We start from the raw sequence: 22,081 nt of genomic DNA, 5'->3' as shown, positions 1-22,081 counted from the left end.
TATTATCTTTTATTTTTATTTTTTATTTTTAAAGATTCTATTATTCATTTATCATTTATTATTTTTATTTATTTATATATTTATACATTTATATATGATTTTATTATATATTAATATATTAATATTTATAGATTTATATATTTATTATTATCATTTATTATTAAATAATAAATTTTATTTATTTATCACAGAGAGAGAGAGAGAGAGCACAAGCAGGGGGAGTGGCAGGTAGATGGAGAAGCAGGCTCCCTAATGAGCAGAGAAACTGATGCAGGACCTGATCTCAGGACCCTGGGATCATGACCTGAGCTGAAGGCAGAGGTTTAACCCACTAAGCCACCCAGGCATCCCCCACATTACTTAAAAAAAACAACAACAACAATATTTTATTTATTTATTTGAGAGAGAGAGAGAGAGAGAGAGTGAGAGCAGTAGAGGGGAGAAGGTCAGCAGGAGAAGCAGATTCTCCATTGAGCTGGGAGCCTGATGTGAGACTCGACCCCAGAACTCCGGGATCATGACCTGAGCCAAAGGCAGTCGCTTAACCAAGTGAACCACCCAGGCGTCCACCCCACATTACCTTTTAATTGAAAAATATATGAAAAGAAAAGCTACTTTGGACTTGTAATTAGTTTAACTGAATATGTTTTATTTAACTATACATAATAGCATTTGCATAGATTTTCCCCCAAATTAGAAAATTACAAATATTTATTCACTTTGCAGATAATGTTCCTTTTTTTTTTTTTTTCTTTTTTTGAACAGTAGACGATCAGATACCTTATATAATTTTTGGAAGGTTTATACAGGCATAAACTCTGGCTGGATCAAATTGATCAAAAGGAAAAACTGTAAAACTTTAAATTGCTTAAATGGTTTATCCTGTAACATTTATAGAAAACCATATTACCAGTAATTATTAACTTCAAAGTTGCCTATAATTCAACTTTTAAAAAAATTTTGCAATAAAATATTTTTGCTCATGTGATTTATAGTTGACCTTTAAACAACACAGTTTTGAACTGCACACATCATGGGTTTTTTTATAAATACAGTACAGTTCTGCAAATGTGTTTCCTCTTCCTTCTTTTCTCTAGTTTATTTTATTGTAATAATACAGTATGTAATACATATGACATACAAAATATGTGCTAATCTACTGTACGTTATCAATAAAGCTTCTGGTCAATGGTAGGCTATTAGTAATTAAGTTTTGGGGGAGTCAACAGTCATACGTGGAGTTTCAACTGACAGAGGGTCAGCACCCCTAACCTTCACATTGTTCAAGGGTCCACTGTATAAAATCCCAAGAAATAAGAGAAGAAAAAAGGTGCATTTCCTTTGGGTGCCCACTTCAGATATGTCCTTCATTTGAGAATTTTTCTTTGATTTCCAGTCCTTACCCTTAGGAAGAGGCTATTCTTCCAACCGAAGTAAAAAGCTTAGCTTAATTGGTAATTAAATGAATGACTTCACTCTTAAGTTTTAAAGAACTCTTTAAACTCGTTATCCTTGAATTTCTAAGTCTTCTTGACTTCATGGCTGTAAAGCAATTCAGTAACTTTTTCAGATTGATCTAGTAGGGAAATACCCTCGATCAAAATGACCTAGAGGGGCGCTGGGTGGCTCAGTCAGTTAAGAGGCTGCCTTTGGCTCAGGTCATGATCCCAGGGTCCTGGGATGGAGCCAGCATTGGGCTCCCTGATCAGTGGAGAACCTGCTTCTCATTCTCCGCCTACTCTCTCTCTCTCTCTCTCAAATAAATAAATGAAATCTTTAAAAACAAAATAAACAAACAAACAAACAAAAATGACCTAGAGTAGGATCTGTCAGCAAATAAATTCTAGGATACAAGGCAAGAATTTCTGAGCTTCCAACTCTTCTTTTTGATAATGCTCTACACATTGTATGTGCAGAACTTTATAATTCATTTAAAAAGACATGTTCTCTCTCTCTGACATGTTCTCTCTTGATATTTCTGTCACTTTCTTGATTTTGCCAGCAGCTATGATATACAATATGGGTGTGTGGGTGGGGGCGATCCCATGTGGCTATCAACAACTCAACTCACCACAAAGCACTGTTTGCTCCCTAGGCTCACTACTAATGTAATGAAATTATTGGGGTAGCCAAGAGTCAATGGGATCTGCAGATTACAATTTGACTCCAAAAAAGAAAAAAAACCTTAAATAGGAAGAAAAAAATACCATGTGATTTTTAAAAAATACTTTATTTATTTGACCGACAGAGATCACAAGTAGGCGGAGAGTCAGGCAGAGAGAGAGAGAGAGGAGGAAGCAGGCTCCCTGCTCAGCAGAGAGCTGGATGCGGGGCTCAATCCCAGGACCCTGAGATCATGACCTGAGCCGAAGGCAGAGGCTTTAACCCACTGAGCCACCCAGGCACCCCGTACCATGTGATTTTTAATTTCACAATCCAACAAACAGAAAATTAAGATATAAAAGAGGAGATTTTCCTATAATAAATCTCTCATCTACTCTGTATTCTATTAGGAACAATTTTAAGTAAAATTATAAAGTAGAGGAGATTTGGCTTTAGTTCTCTTTTCTTGTTCTTTTTCTTGATTTTACTGTAGTTCTTCTGTTATTCAGATACACAGAACACTGCTAGGAACCCCATATACCTTCTATTAGAAACGAAGTCACTCACACTACCTTGGGTGTGCCTGAACGGTTTGTAACATTAAGCACTAATATTAACTATCTCCCCAAAGAGAATGAAAAAAGTGGATCTAAATAAAAAGGAATGTGCTCCTAACATGTTACACAGCATTTTTTAATAGCCTCCCAAACTCACACCATATAAATAATAATAGCATTCATAAGGATAATCTTGTTCAATTTTGCTATATATTTCTTTTTCTAACCTCTAATACATTATCACATCATTCTTTAAGTCCAACTCAAAATTTGGTTCTTCTAATAAACCCTGTATTAAAACAAAAATGAAAACAAAACAAAACAAAAAACCTCAGAGGATTTCCCAGCCCTGTGACAGCTGTTATTCTAGCACTTTATAATCCTTCCGCATACATAATTTGCTCTGTATGGTCTATGGACAGGGGGAAGGGGTAAACGCATAGCGAAGATTTCCTAATCCTGGGTACACAATTATATAAATGGTATAATTTGTGTAAATGGCAATTTGTTTAGTTCTTGGTTCATACTGTCTTCTTGCTACAATTGCTCTTAAATAGCAAGGGTGTCTAACTTTGTGAATTTCATAGAGTCCAATTAAATGACAGTACCATTTGGGTATTAATGTTAACTAATGTTGATGGCAATGACAGTTATGTTAATAAGATGATACACTTCAATTTCCAAGAGGGAGGAAAAAGACTCATGGCTTTTTAAGCAACTGCTTGAAGACAGCAAAGTAAAAAGACCTGCCACAACTGTGTTGTAAAGTCAGAGATGGATATTTTTGTTGACCTTGAGGACTATGGTCTGTATACAAAATCTTCTAGCACACACATTTTGAATGTGTTTTTCTGTTACTGTGATAGGTTTTCATTTACTTACTTATCTTCTAGCTAGTTTCTTCGGTACTGAAAAATAGACATTGTAGCTATCTGATCAGAATTAAGGTTAACCTGTGTCAGTGGAGGAAATGAAGCTGACCCAGCAGTCAGTCTGGGGCTGAGCTTGATATTAACATTCAAATTCTAACTAAGTGACCACAAATCAGACAAAACCTTGTTACAAAAGAGGACTAGAAACAGTTGAGAAACAGAAAAGAAAAGCTGGTTTTTTTTTAAATACTTAAATGAAAAATATCTATAAATTATCACCCAAATAATTTTTTTCATTTCATTGTAATGAATGGCATGTAATTCTCCCCCCCGCCCAAATTTCTATAGTTTTAAGAATTTGTAATGAGGGGCGCCTGGGTGGCTCAGTGGGTTAAAGCCTCTGCCTTAGGCTCGGGTCGTGGTCCCAGGGTCCTGCGATCGAGCCCCGCACTGGGCTCTCTGCTCAGTGGGGAGCTTGCTTCCCTTCCTCTCTCTCCGCTTACCTCTCTGCCTACTTGTGATCTCTTGTCTGTCAAATAAATAAAAAATAAAATCTTAAAAAAAAAAAAAGAATTTGTAATGAGTTAATATTTATGAGAGTTGATATTTTGTTGGTTAAAAAACACTAAAATTTTATACCCAGAGCATTCAAAGGAACAAAAGTACAGAAAAATTTAAAAACACAAAAAACTAGTGAGTTTAAATATAATCATAGAGTGAACCCAGTGGTGCTCTGGAATATGATTAAAAATTGGTTCTCCACAAAAATACATACATTTATTATAAATTTTACTTATATAAAGAATGCACAGCCCGAGATTTAAAAATAATAATAAAATATAAATACTCTATTGTAATTCCATTTAGTCAACTGGTTCTCATAGAATCAACTGTCAATTGATTTTTCTTAACTTATGTATCTATCATCAAACTCTGGTTGCAACTGACAGAAAAGTGTGGTTTAGATATAAATATTGGTTGACATTTTCATTTAAGTAAGTGAGTAAAAGAAAAATGAAGCATTGAAGGCATATTGAGACAGCTCGTTCACCCATGACATAATGACTTCCTTGGTAGGTAGGATAACTTTAGACTACTAGAAGAGTATTTTTTTTATCTTTTTATGCTATGTACCATGCATATGTGTTCACATTTTATCTCATCGCTTTCTTAAGTCTACACAATCTACAAAACAATAAATTGACCATTCTGATGCGTAGTTTGCCAATTTCCCTGGTACAAATATCCACACCATGGCTGAAAAATTAAGTTAATATAATTTTATATTATAATTTTATGGGAGTGATTCAAAGTACAAAATAAGCATGAAAACAAAACAAAACAAAACAGAGCTGTTTGATATATGTGAAACAACCTTTTTGGAATTTCACTGTTTTGATGGTTACAACTAATACTTCCACCCATATATCCTTAATAATACTGTGAAAAAATAAATGGAAGTCATATAGTACTCTCACTCTCTTTCGCATATGCATAGTTTTATTGTTCAGCAATTCTAAAGTAATTAATTTTGCTACTCTATACAAAATACAACTTTAAAGATTGGAGAACAAATTGATTACCAAGAAAAACAATAAAAACAATGTTTTTAAGGAATGCAAATAGCATTTAACACTTTGGTAAGCATCTTGTTGTTTTATAAATATTTCCTAGACAGTATGAACATGATTGTTACAAAAAAGAGTTAATGGCAAGAGCAAATACGTTAAATTATAGATGTTTTTACTTTGTAGGCAATACAAATCAAAGCTGTACAATGAAGACTTTTAAAATGAGATCATTTGACAATGATTTTATTTTCTGCTTAGAAAATTAAATCACACTCCCATAGATTTCTACAAAGCCTAGATTAAGCCTGGATTAGAACTGAAGTTTTCACTGAGCAGGTCCTTTGAGGTTTCCATAAGAAGCTGTATGTTTAAAGGGTCAAACACCAGAGTGAGGCTGGCCAAGGTTGGAATCCTGTTCTACCCCTTATGAACAGGAGGACTCTGGAAAAGTCACTAACCTCTGGACTCCCATTTTATTATCTGTATAACTAGGATTAAAAATAATATGCATTGCCTAGGATTGCTGTAACGCTTACATGCATTAATGCATGTAAAGTGTAGTAGTAAATATTTTATTAAAACCTCACATTTCTTTTACCATTTCAGAAGAAGCCCACCCTTTTTAGGAGGTAGCAGCAGATTTCTGTCTCTTACCTGAAAACTTGGAGAGACGCTAACTGGAAGAGTAATGACGAGGGTTATAATGCATATGTTTATTTACACCCATGAGCTTGCTATCTGTGCTGTGTGCTTAAGCAAGCACACAGCCCTCCGTTCTGCAATGGATTTCCTGCTCACTACCCCTTGCCTTTCCTAATTCCATATTCTGAGCATATATGTATAAATCTTCAGTCTAACCCGCTGCATTATCTTCTCTCCCTCCTCCCTCCCTCCTTTTCTTCCCTCTGCTTGACTTTAGAGTCTCAAGTTACTATCCATTTCTTCTAGTAAATTGTCCTTGATAACTGTTATAGAAAAATTTCCAGAAATACTTGTGCCAACACTTACTTCTCTGTCCTGATATTTACACAAAAGTCGTGCTTTATTGATGTACTGATGGTGCCTAGAGTTTAGGAGATTAAGTCCAAAAGACATCGAACATTGCTGTGACTATTTCCCATAAATCCTATCTTGGAGTACACTCATAAAAGCTCTCCCATGTTTCCATTAAGATGGTCAAGAGAAGAGCTCCGCAAATGGCTGATGCTAATGAACCCATAGATGTTTTTAAAGCCTGATGTGGTCAATCAAAGGGGAGGCAGCTGCCAGGATGCCCCCACCCCTTTCCCTGCAGCTCTGAAGCACTCCCTGCAGGGAAGTGGGCCTGGCTGGGAGGTGCCCCAATGCCCAGTCTTACCTCCCCAGTCATAACAATGTCAGCACCTCTTCTTCCCCACTCCTTTTACTTGGAAAAGAAAACACCACTCAAAAGAGACTAAGTGATTCAGCTTCAGAAAAATCTAAGTGGGTGAAGTCCTACGGATCATGGCATTTGAATACAAAGGTGTATGATACCAGCGCAAAAAGCTGGATGCATGCAAGACTTAGGAAGCAAATCGTGTTTATCGTCCTTGAACTCAACCCGTACACTATATTGAGCTTCTCTCATTTAAAATGGAATCTACAGGCTACTCAAGTAATCAGTAGACTTTACTATATTTTCAGAATTGGATGCCAACTGTCAGGAGATGTTTTCGGAAGTCTGAAAAGTGATGCTAGCAAGAGAAAGATCGGTGATGCTGGCTTCAACATTAATTACAGGAAACAGTGTATAAAGCATGGGATTGAGAGTCGGAATGATGCAAAGATCACAAGCTTATTAGCTTTGTAATTCTAGGCGCCTACTAAAAATCAGCATCAGACGCTTCATAGGTTGTGCTAATTAAATAAGAGAACGCACATAAAATGTGAGTGCAGTTCTTAGCGTCAAACGTTTAATGAAAGTTTAATAAATGTCAGTTATTATTGCTAGGATTATTATTCTGAACCCTTACAATGTTTTAGGACTATGCAGGCAAGAATGGTGAGAGTACACTGGAAATTATTCCTTCTGCAGCAGCTAGTGATTGAATCTCATGATGTCCTCTGAATAATGTTCCACTGCCTAAACCAGGATTAGCAAACAGGTAGATGGTAAACTGATAATAGCTTGAACAAGAATTTCACTGGATTAGATAGGTTTCTTCTTCTTCTTATTATTATTATTATTAAATATAAAGCCTTTTAGGAAGCTACATTCTAGGTCCACCATTCCCTCTTGTCATACACCTGGTTTCCTTCTCACAGTTACATGACTTGCCTAGATCTGAAGATCCAGGATTTACATCTGTAATCTAGAGATTTCCAGGCATTTCTCCCACTCTACCAAAAACATAACCAAAGAATTTCTCTTATCTCTGGAGACCTAATGTCTATATAGGTAGTGTTCCCGAATAACTATTAATAAAATTTGTGTTGGGGCACCTGGGTGGCTCAGTCGGTTAAGCATCTGCCTTGGTTCAGAAGTCAAGATCCCAGGGTCCTGGGATTGAGTCCCACACCTGGCTCTCTGCTCTGTGGGGAGTCTGCTTCTCCCTCTCCCTCTGCCTGCTGCTCTGCCTGCTTATGCTCTCTCTCAAATAAATAAATAAAATATTTAAAAATTAAAAAAAAAATAAATTCGTGTTGTCCATCATTGGAATCATCATTAGCATAGCTAATACCGTTTGGGCATTCAGTAAATATCAAGTTGTAGTATAAAGCAATATTCACTCATTTAAGCTACCATCAAACTTACAATGTAACTAGTATTGTTTTCTCTTGGTATTATAGATGAGGGAACTAAGTATCAGAGATATTACATTACCTGCCTCTGAGTAGAGAATCTTGAGTGAGAATCTAGGAAATTTCAGTCTAGACACCACATTTTAAACTACTAGATAGGCCGTGTATATGTAGATTTTAATATAGTCATCCCAAAGAGATTACATTCATGATGAAATTTTCAGTCACATGGTAGAAGATATTTTAGGACAGAAATGCCTCTTAAAATATACTGCCTAAACGCCCACTCAGTCTGTTCACAAGCAGGGTTGACCTCCCCAATATTAAAACACAATTAGCACATAAATGAGACAAATGTGGATATGCAGTTATAAATAGTTTCATGATATCAAATGACTATGCATTTTAAAAATATTCCAGATAAATCATTTCTGATAATCCTTCATCCTTTTGTGACTTTCTTTAGAAATTTTCAGTTAGAATATTCCTTTGTGGTAATGAGATAGTGCAGAGTGTTCACTTACACATTTCAGCTAAGGACAGCTTTGAAAATAATTTTTAAAAATCATTAGCCACATGAATATTCTATTTATTTCTCCAATATCTCTCTGCCAACAGACCAACATGTAAAACCCCTTACTCTAAATATCATCATTTATTTTTACTCAATCCTATATTACTAAACTGTTCTTTTTTTTTAATGGTTCTAATACACTCTGCTTTGAGTAATTATGTACTTAATCAAGACATCCCAAAACAAATCAATTAAAATAATTCACATGATTTTCACTTCTTTATATGGAAATTACAAGCTAAAATCACCAACTGGAATATTCTATTGGGCTTGTATATAAGTATTGCAATGGTACACAGCATAAACTTTGAAAACACAAGGATAACCTCAAATACGATATAACTAACCCAAGCGTAAGGGATTATCAGTAGCATATTATATTCAGAGGGAAAGAGGATTACCTGAAACTTATGCAAATTTCCATACTTTGGAAATCAATCTATTCTCACATTTTCCAAATGAAGAAACAGGTTAAATGATTTAACTACAGTCAGAGCTACTTGTAACAGAACTGAAACTAGATTGAGGATCTCATGGCTCCTTGATTGTGGATTTTCCAATTTTAACAAACTGAAGGAATTTCTAAGAGTCCCATTTTCACAAATTTAACTGATGCACTAGGGAAAGAAAAATCACAGCAAACCTAAATATTTTTCTCTCTCAATGGCTCCCAAACACAGCAAATACTCACTGATGATCAACTAAAGAAACAATATTCTACCTTAACACCACAGGGGGTAAAATGTCATGTGGGACTTACTGTATATATAGTGCAACAGTGGATAGTGTATTTTATAAGCACAAAAAGCAATTTCCAATGGAAATTTTTCTAAATGTCACTGTGCATCCTAGAGCCCAACACCTGGGGAAGATATGGCTCCCTACATTTTAGGACTTAGGCAATGAATTGTATGAAGGGATTTCGGGGAAACATTTGGCAATATCACTTGGCTATCACTGTGGCAAGATGAAGACTCTCAATGAATATATTAAATTTAGTTCTACTTAATGACCTAATTTGGCCTGGAAGTTTCTACTGTGCTACAGGGCTCTTCTGCCTTTTCCTAATAGGAATACAATGCCAAACAAAACAGCTGCGCAAATGTAAACAAATATAAAAATACACAAGTATAAACAAATATGATGGGACACCTGGATTGCTTCAGTTGGTTAAGCATCTGACCCTTGATTTTGGCTCTGGTCATGATCTCAGGGTGGCAAGATTGAGGCTCATGCTGGGCATGGAGCTGCTTGGGATTCTTTCTCTTCCTCTCCCCTTCCCCCTACTTACGCTTGTGCGCACATGCTCTCTCTCTCTCTCCCTCTCTCTCTCCACACCTCTCTCAAAAAAACAAACCAAAACAAATATACTACAAAATAGTTGCAAATTGTCTGTGAAGGGGGAAAAAAGGGTGCTGAGAAAGAAAATGATGGGAAAGAAAATGATGGGATAATCCACAGACTTTAATCTCTAGTGAAAGGTATATAGAACTTATCAAAAGTTATAAAATATTCCAAACTTCCAGAAATAATAGGAACTTACTATCCATATTTAATGGATGTTAATATTTTACTATTTTTACTTAAGATTACTACTTTTAAAATATAAACAAAAGTGTGAAAGTACAGGTAAGCACCTATCCCCTATTTTTATACTCTTCATCTCTATGAGAACCAATCCCCACATTGCTGTTTATTGTTCCTTCCTATGCATATCTTTACTTCTATAAAATATAGTGTTGGGGCACCTGGGTGGCTCAGTGGGTTAAGGCCTCTGCTTTTGGCTCAGGTCGTGATCCCAGGGTCCTGGGATTGAGCCCCACATCGGGCTCTCTGCTCAGCGGGGAGCCTGCTTCCTCCTCTCTCTCTGCCTGCCTGTCTGCCTGCTTGTGATCTCTGTCTGTCAAATAAATAAATTAAAAAAAAATAAAATAAAATAAAATAATAGTGTTGCTCTTCTCATTTTCATTATGTAAGTGTATCATACAGAGTTTTGCGGTTTGCCGATGTCACTCAACAATACATACATGTAAACTTGACTATCTGGTTCAGAGTTATCGTTATATGAGCAAAATTTATCATTATATGAGCAAACTACAATTGTCCAATCCGATGCTGATGCACAGTTAATGTTTCTTTTACCTTTCACTACGGGATTTTCTAGGTGATTGAACCATCTGATGCTCACACTGGTATTATGAGAGATCCTGCTTCAGCACACACTTGTCAATACATGATATTGTCAAATTTTAAAATTTTGCCCATCTGAGATATAATACATGTGATATGGTATCTTCTTTCAATTTTAATTTCCCTAATTATTAACAGAATTGAACTTCTGTTCATGATTGTATTAACCTTTTTTTCTGTGTATTATCTGTTCATATTCTATAACTATTTTTTATTGCATTGGCTCTTCTTTGTTTTTGTAAGAGTTCCTTTTGGATTCAAATACTAATTCCTTGTCAGTTAATGAATTGCAAATATTTTTTTTCCGGTCTGTAGCTCACTTTTTCACTTTCTTGATGGCATAACTGATGATATAAACAAGTTTAATATATTCAAGTATGTTTTCTTACACTTTGTCTTCTTTGCCTCATATGCAACATAAAGATATTTTCCTATTTTTTTCTACAAGTTTTATAGTTTTCATTTGTTTTTTACATCGAGGCATTTAGTCCACTGGGAATTAATTTTCACATATGGTATGAGGTAGGGATCTAATTTTATTTTGTTTTTTTGGTTTTGTTTTTGTTTTTTTTACAGAGAGAGAATGCATGTGCACATGAGCTGGGGGGAAGGGACAGAGGGAGAGTCAGAGAGAAAATCTTTAAACAAGCTGAGCATGGAGCCTGAAGAGGCTTCTGAGATCACGACCTAGGTCAAAATCAAGAATTGATGCTCAACCCACTGAGCCACCCAGGCACCCCACTAATTTTATCTTTTTTTAATGTGACTGACCAGTTGTTAAAAGGTCATTTATCAGAGTAGTCTCTCCTTTCCCAACTCATCTGCAGTATCCTCTGTCACATACCAAGTTGCCATTTAAATGTGGGTCTGTTTCTAAGCTCTCTATTTCTTCCATGTGCAGTCTGTCTGAGCTAATTTTATGTGTTTTAACTATTTTAGCATTTGAAGAATTAAAATCTGTAAGGGTCAGTATGCTTTCCCTTTTCCTTATTCTTTTTCAAAACTTTACTTGGTCATTTTTTAGTCATTGGCCCTTTCACAGTAATTTTAGGTTAAGTTGGATCTACATATTTTTAAAATAAATTATGTAAAGTGTTAATTATATAAAAATATAGAGTAATATAGATATTTTTTCATCTCATATTCTCTCTCTCTCTTTCTCTTTTCCCACAGGTTATTTGGAAGTAACTCCAAGATATCTGTCATGTTTCCTGTAAAACTTCCACATACATCTCTAAGAGATGAGGACTTGGGACCTGCCTACTTTGGATGGGTGATCAGGGACAGCTTCCAGGAGAGAACTGATATCTAAGCTGAACCTAAAATATAAAGGATCTCAGTCATGCGAAGAATGTTCCAGGGAGGATCTTAGAGCAAGAAAGGTTTGTTATGTTATACCTGAGATGAATATTACATGGTATGTTTGCTAACTGGAATTTAAATAAAAACATAAAAAAAAAAAAACTGAGTCAAGATCAGTGTGACCATATTTTGGATATGGAGGGAGGTGGGAGGCTGGAGAGGAGAGCAAAGGCTCAGTCATGGGGCTGCACAGCGTTTCGGAGGCCACAGTAATGAACAACTCCAGGATTTAAGTAGGAAAGTGGTGACAGCCAATGGACTCCTACATAGAGATAAGACTGAGGCTCTGGCATGAGAGGAAGCAGAAAACAGCTGGAAGGCTCCTGCAGGAGTCCAGGGGAGAGAAAGTCAGACGTGCTTGGGTGGCAATGCGAACGAAGGGACGTGGACAGATTTGAGACATATTTATATAACATATGACTGGGGGAGGAAGAGCAAATAAGGAAACAATAACAGAGTTTCTGATCAACTAGAATGAAGAGGTAAATCTAATGTTACCATTTATTAAGGCTAGATCTGAAGTCCTGCTGACGAATTTAAACCAAATCAAACAACAACTAAACGAACTATATTTATATAATGTGTTAGTGATCTGACTTGGTAATGCCTTTTTTTTTTCCCCCCGAGCTGATTCAAAGCATGGTGAAGGGGAAAGCAACTTGGATTCCCTCAAGTGTGTTATACAGCGACTGCATAAAGAGCTGCACAGCATCCAATTAAACAGTGATGTTTCTGCCTGGAAAATCTATATATAAGCAAATGGAGCCAGCAAGGTACATGTTAGGAATACGTAATTACAGCAGGGCCCTATTTAAAACATGGTTCACCATTACATGCATTTGGATATAATAACTGTTAAATCAGGATCCTGGTCTATCACAATGACACCCATCAAAATCATAAATTACAGAGTTAGCTTGTAAATTGGTATTTATTCCCACTGATGTCCATGCCCTTATAAAGTCCTACAATAAAAGCATTCTTTTTTTTTCTTTGTATGGTTTAGTTGTACTAAAAAAAGACCACTCTCTACAAAGCTAACCGTTATTTATCAAGTACTTAACAGTAATTGAACTTGCACCAGTCTAAGCACTGAGAAGAACACAAGTCTGAGCTCTGTAAATCTCCAGAAAAGATAAGATGGGTGCACCAGTAACCATAATGGAAAACAGAATTTGGCAGTGCTGGAGACGGGCTTCAGTGCTTTTAGACTGTGAGGTTCTACAGAAGCTGAATCATGTCTCAGGTACTTTTATAGTTCTAGCTCCTCCTACTTGTGCAGTGAATGGCAAACAGCACGTGCTTAATGAGCATCCATTCCTTCATCCATTTATGCAAATATTCTTTAAGGGCTTTCTAAAAAGCTGGGCATACAAAGACTTAGTTCCTGCCTTTGATCAGCTTACACTCATTCCTTCAAAACTCATTTTGAGTGCCCTACCTAAAGGGAGAAGGACAAATATTGAAGGCAATATCCACCTGAGAAGGAAAGGTCTGCTGCATACGAGGTCGGAGGTGGAGTGACAGGAGTCTGACATGCTCTGTGCTGTGAGATGGGAGACAAAGCTGGCCCTGGGCACCTAGCAGGATGGCAGCGTGGCAGCCATGAATGCTGAGTCTTAAAACACAGTTTTTGCTGTTTTCTTTAATCTTCTTTCAAGTTTTCAGATATTTGAGAAAAAAGGGGAATTTGGAGTGGAGAATACAAGAGGAAAACAGTGAAGAGTCCTGGTTTCAAAAAAAAAAAAAAAAATCCCAGAAATAATGGGGCAAATGGTAACAAGTAGAAAGATATGTAAAAACAAGAGATGGGTGCTATATTGGGGAGAACAAGAGGATGAGGTAAAAAAGTGGTTGGGGAGGAAGGCCATGGAAAGATAAGTGGTTGTGGTCTGAGTTTGGAACACTGAAATTTAATTTTTGGGGCGTAGGGCTGTTCTAGTTTGTAACAATATTCTAGGTGAGGCTGTGGACATAAGTAGCTGAATGGATTGGAGGTAAAGGACAGAAATGGGATAGAAATAAAGACTTCAGAATACAGGTGGTCAAGGAAATAGAAGGCCAAGTATTCAATGAGCCCTCACATGGCTACTGACATCATGGTTTCGGAGGGGACATACTGGGATAGAAAGAAAACACAAAACCACTGTCAAAGTTTTTGAATGTTGGCAAAATACCACAAGATTCAGGTAAAGAGCAGAGTAAAATGAGAGACTTGGTAAAGTTTTCATGGAGAAAGAAATATTTGATGTGAACCTTAAAGCAGGTAATGAACTTCCTAGAGACCGGGGGCAGAGAAGACATTTCAGCCTGAAGGATGGTCTGAGTAAGGTCAGAAGAGGCAGTAATAGAGGCATCATCTCCTGCTCATCACACTAGATCTCTCACCTCTCTCAGATGAGACGATCTGAAAACAATTCCATTGCATTGGAATTGGACTTTACAGTGGGTTCAAATGAGTATTTTCTAAATGGACCACTAACTCATATCTTCCTCCACTCTAAATTATATCCCCTATCCTCAACCAACTAAATACCTGATGATTCACCTGGTCCTTATCTTGTGTTCAGATAGGGACACTGGCCTAGTGTGAGTACATCTGCAGCTGGTTCCGGGCCTGACCTGACAAGGGGCATGCTAACTGTCCTTCTTCAATATAAGGGAATGCAGAAGGTCTGGAGATCTTTTAATTTTAATAGTAACTTTTCTTGACTTACGCTGCTTACCTTTTCTTACTTGGTCTCAGCTCTAACCTAAGATGTTATTTTGATCCCTGTTCTTAGAATCATATTATCACAAAGAAAGGAGATTTTGAGGGTCATGTGATCCCACCTCCTGCTTAATCAAAGACTTCCTTTAAAACTCTTCTGTTAGGTTTCTGCCCGAACACTCCTCCATTGTTTGAAACATCAAAGACTCAGAGGTAGCTTGCTACATTTATCTTTGGCATAGTAAATTCTCAAAGTAAACCACAGTGCTGGGTAGACATGATCTGCTTCTGTATATTTAAGTTGTATTTACTACTTGTAATCTATCATTTTGTCATGTCTGAAAGCACCTACCCAGAGCCTGGAACATAAGATACACTCTATTTGTTGGAACTGAATCTAAATCTTCAGTGCATTTTAACTGCTTGGGTAAGAGAATAGGTATGTTTTGGACTTCCAGTACAAAGTTTCATGGCAAAATCTGTTTTCTGTGAATTCTTTATCTCTAATCCCATTAAGAAATGTGCAGTCTGTGGGAGGGAAATGACATTGGAGAAACAGTCTATTTGGGTGTGTATGGTAGCATACTTTTGCCCTGTGTGGGTTCAGAGAGAAAAGGGAGGGACATGAGAAAGAAAAGAAAGAGGGAGAGAGGGAAACATTATAATCTTAGCCCTTGGGTAAATTAGGAATACATCTCTGGTAATTTCTTTTATATAATGAATGGTAATTTCTTTTATATAATGGTTAAAATAATAGCTTCTAATCACACAACAATTCTGGGATATCAAATGAACTCAAGAAGGTGGAAGTGTTCTATCAATTAGAAAACAGTATCTCTATGTGAGACATTGACTACCTGCTCTCACTCACAGTTTAGATCTAAAACCCTACCTCTTGATATTTCCACTTCCTAAATACTGTACATTTATTTGTAGAAACGCTCTGTTTCAGGAAAAATAATGTGTTCCTTTGGGGAGGATGTTTCATCACACAGCTTCTCATTACCGGTATGAAGTACCAAGAACCTTGGAGAGGGCAGGAAAAAAAATCCTTCCTCTCTAGGTTCTTGCAGCTTTCCTTTCAACAGCACTCCAGTACAGGCTGATTGGCTGTGGAACCACAGGGATGTGATGAAACAAAGAGTTCCACAGCAGTACAGAATCCAGATGCTTCTCTCTCAAGGGAAGTATAAGACATGACCTTGGTTGATCACTGGTAAGCATGCGAATTGCCTAGCAAAGCTCAAAAGTCCAAGAAAAAGGCATAATTTCCTTATTGATTTATATTTTGAAGCTTTTGTTATCATAATGTGATATGTGGCAAATTGAATATCTTTAGAGAAAGCTTAGAATAGCATGGAATTTTTTACTACCATAGCTGCTGACAAGTACCAAACAATCTTATCAATGTCTCTATCTGTAATGACAACAAAATGTTATGTTACACAATATGGTAATGCCTATAAAGCACTGAGTACATGGGATATTTTTAATTTGAAAGATGAGCTCATGATGGGTGAGATTTAAATAACCGCATTTTAAAAACTCTCAATGTGAAACTAAATTTGGTTTCCTAATGCTACACAAATTTGATAGTCATCAAAAGTCCTTCTTTACTCTAAGACAGGTTTTTTTGGAAAGGAGAGATACATATTAAAGAAACAGGATTCATCAATGATAACATTCCTAAAAGTTTATATCCGTAGATTCACATGTAGATAAGACCACTGCCGCTAAGTACATACTTTAATGGGTATTTTTTTAAAAAACCGTTTTCTTGAAACAAGGTGGGATAGGGAGGGAGACAAACCATAAGAGACTCTTAATGTCACAAAACAAACTGAAGGGGGCCCGGGGGGGGTGGTAGGGAGAGGGTGGTGGGGTTATGGACATTGGTATGTGCTATGGTGAGTGCTGTGAAGTGTGTAAACCTGGCGATTCACAGACCTCTACCTCTGGGGCTAATAATACATTATACGTTTATAAAAAAATAAAAAATTTGAAAAAACATTTTCTAAAAACGTGTACATAGTAAATTTTTGGACAGGTGAAAAATCTGAAATATATTTCTAGAAACAAGAAAGCCTTTCAACTACCCCTCTCACATTAATCAACATGCTCAGGCCTTTCATACAATAAATATTCTAGGTAGAATTTTTATCTCTTGATTCTGTGCTGTTTCCTCCCACTTTTTCTCTCCATAATGTAAATATGGTGAACTATGCAGACTATTATTCAATGTAAAGGGCACTTTTTAATTAAATTAATAATCTAACTACCTTTAAAAATTATGAAAAATCTGTCAGATTTCACTTCATATAGTTAAATCAGCAATTTAGTAAATTAACATATTGCCAACTACCATAGATAATAAACAATGAGTTGAAACATTCTGCTAACTTCTTTTTTATATTATGTATTTTAATTTTTTTAAGATTTTATTTTTAAGTAATTTCTACACCCAATGTGGAGCTCAAACTCACAACCCCGAGATCAAACATTGCATGCTCTACTGAGTGAGCCAGCAAGGCACTCCCATTTTGATGACTTGTTGGACATCATAAAATAGGTCTATTTTCTTTAATGGGAAAAATCATTTCTCTAACTTATAAAAGCTTTTCCTAGTTAGCTACAGTATTGCATGATTTTGCTGATCACGCCATTTCAATCTGCTGTCCACATACATAAACACAATTTGAACTATAGTCATCATTTTAGTTTAAATTTAAAACTTGTTTGTTTTAAATTAATAAATATGAAAATTCACCCATCTTTTTAAAACCTCAAAAAATCAAATCATTTTCAGTGCTCAGGGTGCCATACCATTCCTTGCCTTTATGAATACTAGATTTTCCCTGGCAATGTAAGTAAGATTTGGTGTTTGATTTTTCTTAACATTATCTCATGAGCATTTTACATAATTGTCGTAAGGTCCTCATAATTATCATAAAAGTAAATTGTACAAGTCACCATAACTTAATGGAGCATTTTCCTGCTCTGAGCCATGTTATCTTTCTCTTCTCTACCTCTAACCCCCATTTTTTTTAAACCCCCATTCTTTGGTACTACCGTTAACCACCACCATTTTCACTTACGCAGTTTTCCCCTTGTTTTTGATGTTTCCTCCTTCAGGTAAATTATCTGAAGTACAGACAAATAGATATGAATATTATTATGGCTCTTGTATTAACTCAGGGCTTTCTAAATTTCACTGCCATCAGTCACAATGTATGTACCTACAATTGATACTGTGACTTTCACCAGCACTTAGGTATCAGTAGTTTCTACTGGAGAGAGGGGTACTAATTTCACAGAGATGAAATTTCTGTAATTTCATACTAATGGAATCTCATTAGTATTATTTTAATCTGCATTGTTATTACTATTGTTAAATGCTTTCCAATGTTTGCTAATCATATTTCCTATAGTGTTTGTCTTTGGGGGTTTTTGGGGGTTTCAAAAAAATTTACATGTATTTTTTATTAAATTAAATATAATAAATAATATATTTATTGTAAGTATTTTGCAATGTGACTTTTTTTTTTTTTTTTTACTGCCAAGCTCAGGTAATGATCCTACCAATGTCTGATAAATAAACAATATCCCCATAATTGGATTTTTAAAAAATTATCTATTTAATCCATCTGGAATGTATTGTGGATGAGTATCTAAATTACTTTTTTTTCAAACTCTAATACCCCAACAATTTATTAAATACTTCTTCCCTTTGCCATTGCTCCATAATGCTCTATTCTTATACATTAAACCTTATATATAACATGTTGAGATTTTTCTATACTTTCCTAGATCTAGCAGAGTATCAAAAAAGAAATTATATAATTTTATATTATGACTTGAGATCTGTAATGGCTTTTCAACATTTAGAGTTTCTTTTTAAAAATATACCTTTATTCTCATTATTTTCCCAAACAGATTTTTATCATTCTATCTCCTTTTAAGAAAATGCATTTGAGGATTTTATTAATATTATACTCATATATATAAATTAGTGTGGAAGGCTTTGATAACTTTATTTATCTTTAAATCCAGAAACATAACTTATCTCTTTACTAATTCACCTAATTCTTTTGTAATTCTCAATGAACAACATTTTAAAGATATGTCCAATATTATACAATTAAGAGGCAGCATGAGGTAATGGAAAAAACAAAGACTATGGGGCGAGATATGCACATACACACATGTACCAGGCTCCAATCATGTGTGATCTTGGGCAAGATGCTTGGTCTCTGAGCCTCAGATATTTCCTCTTAAACTGAAGGTAGTAGTATTTTCAGAATTGACACAGAGTAGGGAAAATGCATACAAAGCTATTGGCGCATTTATGTATCCAAGAAATGTTAGCTATGATCATAATTTCCAATATAACATGTGCTTAGTACTTAATATTTTACCAAGTTCTTTCATGTATATTATCTCACTTGTGCTGTTGATCGTCACAAAACTCCACCAGATGATCATGTTGTTGCTATGATCACTATTAATACTAAGACCAAATAGGTATACATGTATCTCCTTTTAAATAAAAAACACAAGCTCATCTCATATCATCATGACATAGGTAAATGTATTTGTAGATCTCCAACATTACACAATAACCTTGTCCCTGAATATTTTATGGTTTTTTAATCTGTTATGATCATTTAATTGCCCCTTCATTATATTTTATATTAGTTTTGCCTGTTTGTTATTTTTTTTTAATATTTTATTTATTTATTTGACAGAGAGAGAGAGACAGCAAGAGAGGGAATACAAGTAAGGAGAGTGGGAGAGGGAGAAGCAGGCTTCCTGCTGAATAGGGAGCCCGATGTGGGGCTCAATCCCAGAACCCTGGGATCATGACCTGAGCCGAAGGCAGATGCTTAACAACTGAGCCACCCAGGTGCCCCTAGTTTTGCCTGTTTTAAGCAATGCTTTTGATTTTAGTGTTTGGTTCATACTCAACTGTTTTATTGAGCTCCTTAATACCCTCTTAAAACTATTATTAATTCTTTCGGTTTTCTGAGTTGTCACATTTCTGAAATAAATTCTATGTTCTAGAATCATATATTAATAAAACCAGCCACTGAATTGAAAAATGGAAAAACTAAGACTAGTTTTCTACCATGGTATCATGATATAGTAAAATCTTCCTGTTGGAAACATAAACTTAAGAAGATTTTTTAGCTATTACTAGTCAGTTTCTTTTAGCTTATAGATTGTATCACTTTAAGAATTCTTTCTCATCAGTCCTGCAATCTTCACAATACCTTTCATGACAGGGAGCACTAATGCTACAGTGCGGCAGAAAAAGGAATCCAGGAAAAGGCATACATCTCTTTATTTTTTCCTTGTGGGCTTTACATATTTTCCTTAGGGATGGGATAAAAGAATGAGTGGAAAGAAGTATAAACTGCAATGCACTTGCACATCTGGGAGAGTTTTGCAGGCTTCTCATCTCTTCACACATGGCTGGTGAGCTCTTTCTCATCATATCCTAGACCTTCCACTCCCAAATACATCCATTTTTTCCCCTACCAACCCAGAATACCATTTCAGCTATGGGAGGATGCATTTTTGTGCCTGGACTTGTCTTTCCCCATCTACTCTCAGGAGGGTGCTTATTAAAATTAATAACAATAAAATACTCTTGTTTTCACTGAGTCAGTTGATTAACACTACCAAATAATCCACTGCCGAAAGAATCCAAATACAAAACTCTACCGCTACCTCAAAGAGACTTAATTTTAATTAACCGTGTTTTGTTTTCAGATCAATTACAAAAACAAAACAAAACTAATAATAAGGGTTTAAAAAAAGGGCCCAAGATGATACAATTATTTTCACTGCAGAATCAGACAAGCAGCTTCAGGTATGGTTTCTGTACTCACGGGGAAAATGATTAGAAGTGGACGGATTGACACTGTCCCCACTGTCAGCACTTTCACTGCTGGAAACGTCATCGTCTGATTCCCGCACAGAGGAGCAGGGTGATGAGCCGTCAACTTCTTCAAACTTCCTCTTTAAAATTCCACTCATAGCTGCAACACTGTCACATGTATCTGTAACAGGAATGAGAGCAACAAAGCATTGAAATATTTGACCGCGAGATGTGTAGCCAAGGTCTCCAGAGTCATTTTTCTGTGGTTTTTTGAAAACATGAACTGAGCCTTTCTTTGAAAGGCTCAGTAAGCAGTTTTATTTTTTTTTAATATTTTCAAATTAACAAGAATTAAATTAAATATGAGCAACTGCCCATTTGGTTACCAAATTCTATCATTTTGTTAAACACACAGTTCATTTTAATGTACTATCTCTATTCTTTTTGTTGGCAAATTGAGAATATCCACCTGAGTCCATGAAGTTGTGTAATGAAAAAATGCCAACGTCCCCCAGAGTCCTAAATGATTCCTGCCTTATACAAAATTCATCTGGAAGAAACACAGATAAGTACGCAAAAACTTCAGAGTCGAGTTTTAAAATGCAAGAACCCAATTAGCTGAATACAACAAAGCCTATGAAATCGGTTCTAAATTTTAGGTAGTTTCCATTTCAATATTGCAATAAGATGAGATGTGTTCCCAGGACGATGCCTGGACACTGAAGCCCTTGCCACTGTTGCAGGAACTTCCTAAGGCTAATGACCTGAGAGACCCTGCTGAGTGGGAAGGAGGGGGGGGATGGGAGTGGTTTCTCCTAAATGCTTTCCTAGGATGAATGGGCTTTCCTCTCTCCTTGGGCTGCCCTTTTTCCACCTTCCCCATTTACCTTGATGTATGCACAGTCAGCTAAAGAGCATAAACTTTCCTTGCAGTGTAAGGATATTTCAGGGAAAAACCTATATAAAAATTAGCTTAGATATACATGTACATGGTCTTACATTGCCAAATTAGGTTAACTTCCCTGAAAGTATTACTAAGTTGATTCCACATATCCCTTCTTCCATCTTATTTACGTTTGCTGATTTTAACTCTCATTTGAGTTCGTGAAACCTCTCCTTTTCCTGCCAGAGTGTAGCCACCAGTCCTATTGACTGAGAGGAAGCAAGACTTAAAACTATTCTAGATACCGCCCTGAGACACGTCTGAAATCCCCCCCCCCCCCCCCCCACCCCGTGCAGATCACACAGCAACAGCCTGTCCAGGTCCCTTCAGCTGAGCCAGCTCTCCAAGATCTCATTCTGTGGTTTCTTAAGTGGGCTACTTGGGTTAGCAGCATCAGCATCACCTGGGAGGGAAACTGTGAGAAAGGCAAATTCTTGGGCCCCACTTCAGATCTGTTGGATCAGAAACTCCCAGGAGGCCATGCCTCGGTGCCTATGCACTCAAATCGGAGGACCATTTGTCTGATTTCTAGTCCGCTCTCCAGCAGCTCCCTTC

General features: G+C 36.3%; 1 protein-coding gene across 1 annotated transcript in view; it reads right to left on the bottom strand.

Moving 5' to 3' along the window:
* The window catches only part of LOC111157950 (cysteine and serine rich nuclear protein 3), a 150,915-nt gene that overhangs the window by 51,182 nt on the left and 77,652 nt on the right, over positions 1-22,081 (bottom strand). Inside the window, exon 3 of the mRNA XM_022520105.1 lies at positions 20,594-20,764. Within this exon, the coding sequence (XP_022375813.1) occupies positions 20,594-20,764 (171 nt within the window). The remainder of the gene's footprint in view (positions 1-20,593; positions 20,765-22,081) is intronic.

The sequence above is a fragment of the Enhydra lutris genome, unplaced genomic scaffold (genome assembly GCF_002288905.1).
Source record: "Enhydra lutris kenyoni isolate GAN:26980312 unplaced genomic scaffold, ASM228890v2 scaffoldscaffold1, whole genome shotgun sequence".
NCBI lineage: Eukaryota > Metazoa > Chordata > Mammalia > Carnivora > Mustelidae > Enhydra > Enhydra lutris.
The sequence above is the reverse complement of the archived record's forward strand: the minus strand, read 5'-3'. Positions and strand labels throughout refer to the sequence as shown.